The sequence below is a fragment of the Carya illinoinensis genome, chromosome 14 (genome assembly GCF_018687715.1).
Source record: "Carya illinoinensis cultivar Pawnee chromosome 14, C.illinoinensisPawnee_v1, whole genome shotgun sequence".
Classification (NCBI taxonomy): Eukaryota; Viridiplantae; Streptophyta; class Magnoliopsida; order Fagales; family Juglandaceae; genus Carya; species Carya illinoinensis.
Window position 1 is genome coordinate 8,353,416 of NC_056765.1, and position 5,296 is coordinate 8,358,711.

Consider the following 5,296-nt stretch of genomic DNA (forward strand, 5'->3'; position numbering starts at 1 on the left):
TCTCAACAATTGACTCCGAGTAAAAATATCTATTGATGTTATTTGATGGCTTGCATTTCAAGGATGTGCCTTTAGAGGTCATGATGCTTAAACTATTGACTTCGTATAATGACAAGGTTAAAAAAATTGTTTTAGAAAATGATCCTTAATCTTTAGAGAATACTTCATCCCAAATTCAAAAAGAGATTTTGCAAGTTCTTGCAAAGAAAGTGCAAAATAAAATTCATGGAGATGTTGAAAATTCTAAATTTTGCATTATTGTTAATGAGGCACGTCATGAGTCCAAGAGGGAGAAAATGGTTATAATCTTGAGATTTGTTGATGATGATAATTGTATACAAGAAAGATTTTTTTATAATAATTTGCATCAGATCAAAATTTCTCAACAAGTGATGTTGAAATTTTTATACAAGTTCTAGGTCAACATTTAAGATATTTGAGGGGTTTGAATCACTATGTAAAGCCTTATGCTTCTTCCTCTTCGTCCAGGTTTTTATGCTTCTTCCTCTTCGTTCGGGTTTGCCTCTAAGATCTTTATAGTGTTAGAGAATGCAAATTCTAAAATCGAAAAATTGACTACGAGGCAACATGAGTTAGAGGCTTAATTGACGAAACAACCTGACATGGAGATATACATGAAACAACAAGAAGAAGAACAAAAAGAGTTCATGAGAGAAATGCAACTCCAAATACACATGCTTATGTAATAGTTCAGGCCTTAAAGCAATTGATTTACATATATACATACAAATTTTAAAATTTATTTATGTACGAAGAATGCTAATACTATTTTATTTATTAGTTCTCACTTATTAGACTACTTTAGTAGGTTTTGAACAAATTGTAATATATTCTTTTAAATATTATAAATGTCTATTTAGTTTTTTATTATTTGAAAAAATAAAATATCCACCATTCAAATAATCAAAAACCGTTCTAACAGTATTATTAAAACATTCAAAAATTGATATTGTATATATTCAAATTTATTTTCCTAATGTTCAAACAGTACTTGAGACCATTTGAACGGTTTTCCATTATAAATCGTTCAATCCAATTATGCACCGATCAAATGGCTAACTCAATATGGTCAACCATATTTTATTGTTCGACCATTAGATTGTTTGTTCAAACGTTTCATCATGCCTATTTATTCGAACGTATTTTGGTATCGATTGACAACTCATAAATGCCGCATTCAAACATATTATACATTCAAATGGCCAATTTGTGCCATTTGTACATGATTTTAGCACGAAATTCAATCATACCAAAAAAATATTATGTTCAAACGTGATCAAACGGTTTTCCTCAAATTCATTCCTATAGATGTTTTTTGGGACAAAATGATAATATAGATGTTTTTTGGGACGAAATGATAATTTTTGTCCCAAAATATCTTTTTAGACACTATTATTGGAATGACTTTGGGATAATTTTTTTTTGTTTTAAGATATATTTTGAGACGAAATCACTGTCTTTTGGGACAAAAGATTTTGTCCCAAAAAACTACTTCTATTGTAGTGAGTCATCATTTTGAGAAATCGAGTGGGGATCTCAGTTGAAATATTGATTTAATTCATATGTATTAAAAAAACTTTGATTATCTTTTAGACAAATCCACAAAATTGATAAAATGGTCTCTTCAAACTCGTGTCTAATCTTCGAACGTGTCCTAAACCCACCAAGGGTGTAGCCCAAACATGGATTCCAAGAATGTCAAATTCTCTTTTATTTTCTTTATACATTTTTTATATATTTTTAAAAAAATTACAATATTATTAAAAAATATTTCTTTAATTACTATGTAAAAAAAAAAAAAAGTGACAGGACCCAACTATTAGTTGCTCTATCATTTTCCTTTTCAAGAGTTACCATTTTCTCTAATCCCCATGATAGTTTCAGGTTGGGGTGTCAAATCGTGTTAACAGGTCGTATTTATATCGTGTCAAGACATGTATATTATACTGTATGGGTACATACGAACCTGACCTATTAAGTTTTTCGTATCAAAATATCAAATCTTAACACATCTCATTAACATAACAAGTCATGTCATGTCAATTCGTTTCAACCCGTTTATGTAAATGGATTAAATAGACCTAAAATTAATTTATTTGACCTTATTAAATTTAGTATAATTTTATATAAATATTAAAATTACAGCATCTATAAAAATTATAAAATTAACTACAAAATCAAAATTAAAATCTAAATAATAAAAATATTGAAATTAAAATTATAAAAATGTTACTTTTAGGTACAAGAGTATAATTGTAATTTTAACTTTCTTAACAAGTCATAACGAGTCATAACGAGTTATAACGTGTCAAAACAGGTTGACTCGTTATCAACCCGTTAAACAATCGTGTCTTAACGGATCAATTCGTTTTAACCCGAACCCATTAAAACTAAAGCCAAACCTACTATTATCGTGTCGGGTTAGTGTTAGGTTAACGGCTCGTATCATATATTACCATCTCTTTTTTCTTTCTTTCTCATGTCTCTCTTCCTGATCTCTTCTTTCCCTCTCTCTTCGACCATATCTCATTTTCTCTCATTTTTTACTGTCACTTGCTTTTAGAATATTGATCTATATGCACCAGTCCAACAAGTACTGTGGGCACACGCACCTCCTCCTTAATTTGGTCAAACACTGTAGAATTTGACACAAATAGATGATTTAGATCATACCATAAATATATGAATTCTCCTTGTTATAGATAATATTTACATGATCATGCGCATGATCATGATCATCATCAATATATATAATACATATATATATATATATGACATGTATGTTTTGGCTACTGGGCTAGCTGATATTGATGCATCTCTTGACAAATAGGGAAGCGATCGATCCCTCTTTTATACGCAATCACCACAAGATAAAATATCAATAATTATATGTTGTCCTCGGTTGTAACTTGAAAGCATATTTTAGAAGCAAATTAAATGCCAAACTGATTAACTTAAAGAATTGGAAAAAAAAAATGACAACTAAAAACATATATTTATGTTGAATACAAGCAACCCAAGGAAATAACTTGACATCTAGGTCAAGTTTTCTCCTTCCTTAGAAATACTTCTCTTGCAAATTACCAACAAACCTCAATATTTCCTAAACCCAGAAACCAGAAAGAATTCCAGATCATCAAAGAATGGCAAAATTATCAGCCTTGATCTTCCTGATCATACCAGCAGTAGTAGTTGTGCAGTACATGATTTGGACCATCATATCTAACACTGCTTGCACTGCCACAAAGTTCACAACCTCACCAAAATTTCCTGCCATTCTCATCTTTGGTGATTCAACGGTGGATGATGGCAACAACAATTACATTAGGACATTGTTTAAGAGCAACCATCGTCCCTACGGCCGCGATTTCCCTGATCACATTCCGACGGGAAGGTTTTCTAATGGAAAACTTGTTTCGGACTTCATTGCATCCGTGCTAAGAATCAAAGAAACTATTGTACCTCCTTTCCTTGATCCAAATCTTTCTGATGAAGAACTCTGTACCGGTGTTAGCTTTGCTTCAGCTGGATCGGGCTATGATAACTTGACTACAGTTGCAACTGGTGCCATCTCAATGTTCAAGCAAATTGAGTACTTCAAGAAATATTTAGTGAGGCTTAAGGGCATTGTAGGGGAAGCAGATGCTAAGAAGATAGTTAATGGTGCTCTTTATCTTCTTAGTGCTGGCACTAATGACTTTATTTTCAACTTCTATGACTTGCCCAGAAGGAGGTTACAGTTCAACATTAGTGGGTACCATGAATTTCTACAAAATAGGATACAAATTTTCATCGAGGTAAATAGAATATTAATGATATTTATAAAATTGTTTTTTGGCTAAGAACTTGGACAACATTTTCTCTAATTCTTGTGCATAAATACTTCCATTTTCAGGTTAAGTATTGTTAATTGTGTGTGTATGTATATTTTTTAGGATTTATACAATCTGGGGTGCAGGAAAATGTGTATAGCTGGGCTTCCTCCAATCGGCTGCCTCCCCATTCAAATGACTGCAAGATTTGAGAATCGAAGGGATAGAAAATGCCTAGAGGAGGAGAATTTAGATGCTGAAAATTATAATCAAAAGCTTGTAAAGCTGTTACCTCAAGTCCAAGCATACCTTCCAGGCAGCAAGCTTGTCTATGCAGACGTGTACGAGCCTTTGATCCACATGATTAATCATCCTGAAAAATATGGTAATTAAGTTATTTACAGGTCATATCATTAAATTGGCCCTCAAACTATATATCAGTTTTTTTAAATAAAAAAATAATTGACACCTCAATCAAAAATTTCAATTGAAAACCACATGTAATCATTTATAAAATTGGCTAAGCGTACTATTGGGAAACATGAATTAATTCTCAAGATTTTTCATAATTTCATTTATAAGTGTCAATTAAATATAAAATATTTTTTAATTTTAAATTTTAAATTTTTTCATTTAATTATGACCTAATCATTGTCCAAATACAAAAATTAATACAACTTTTATATATTTCAAAACAAAACAAAAAAATTAATATAACTTTTTCGAACTAATTCAAAACAAAAAATTATATTCAGACAATTTTTTAATTTTATAATTTCTTAAAATTTAATAAAATATTTTAACTCAAATTATTTAATTATTATTTATAAAAAGTGTAAAATTCATAAATATATATATATATACACGCTAAACGGTCCAAACGCCCAAGTGTAATACAATAGCTAGCTAGCTGCAATTTTCTCTCTTTTTTTATTTTATATTAGTTTTTAACCCAGGTTTTATCATAGTAACTAATGATGTGTTGGAACAGGTTTGGTAGAAACAAAAAGAGGATGCTGTGGAACTGGGTTGATTGAAGTGGGGCCCTTATGTAATGCAATCATACCAATATGTAAGAAGTCTTCAGAGTACTTGTTCTGGGACTCTGCACATCCAAGTGAAACTGCAAACCAGTACGTTTCTCAATACATAGAGAAGGAATCCCTTCCCAAGCTATTGTAGATCTAATCTAATCAATCACAGCCAAATGAACATATCCTATTTCCTGAGGATCCGTCTTCTTTTTATTTTATCTATTCAAATTAGATGCGTAAAGGGTTTTTCCCCTTCTACTCTTGGGCTTTGGCTTGGGCCAACCAGGAGGCAAGAAATAGGGCCCATGGCCCGACAAAAAAGAAGTCCCTTCAACCTAACCCACGGGCAATACTCAAGGAAGGGATGCACCAACCAGGCAGCTCCTCGAGCAACGTCCGACCTTCAAGTACCTATCTATACATGCCAAC

General features: G+C 31.6%; 1 protein-coding gene across 1 annotated transcript; it reads left to right on the plus strand.

Moving 5' to 3' along the window:
• Positions 1-3,128: 3,128 nt before the first annotated feature.
• LOC122295124 (GDSL esterase/lipase At2g24560-like) lies at positions 3,129-5,065 on the plus strand. The gene is made up of 3 exons (XM_043104181.1): positions 3,129-3,818; positions 3,957-4,218; positions 4,825-5,065. Exons 1-3 carry the CDS (start codon positions 3,165-3,167, stop codon positions 5,013-5,015), a joined length of 1,107 nt encoding a protein of 368 aa, XP_042960115.1. The 5' UTR covers positions 3,129-3,164; the 3' UTR covers positions 5,016-5,065.
• The last annotated feature ends 231 nt before the right edge of the window (positions 5,066-5,296 follow it).

Bases quoted from the DNA above. Each gene is read 5' to 3' on its own strand.
- LOC122295124 (XM_043104181.1), top strand. From the start codon at position 3,165: ATGGCAAAATTATCAGCCTTGATCTTCCTGATCATACCAGCAGTAGTA. The intron at 3,819-3,956 runs GTAAATAGAATA...TATATTTTTTAG, and splicing joins GGATACAAATTTTCATCGAG to GATTTATACAATCTGGGGTG. The intron at 4,219-4,824 runs GTAATTAAGTTA...GTGTTGGAACAG, and splicing joins TAATCATCCTGAAAAATATG to GTTTGGTAGAAACAAAAAGA.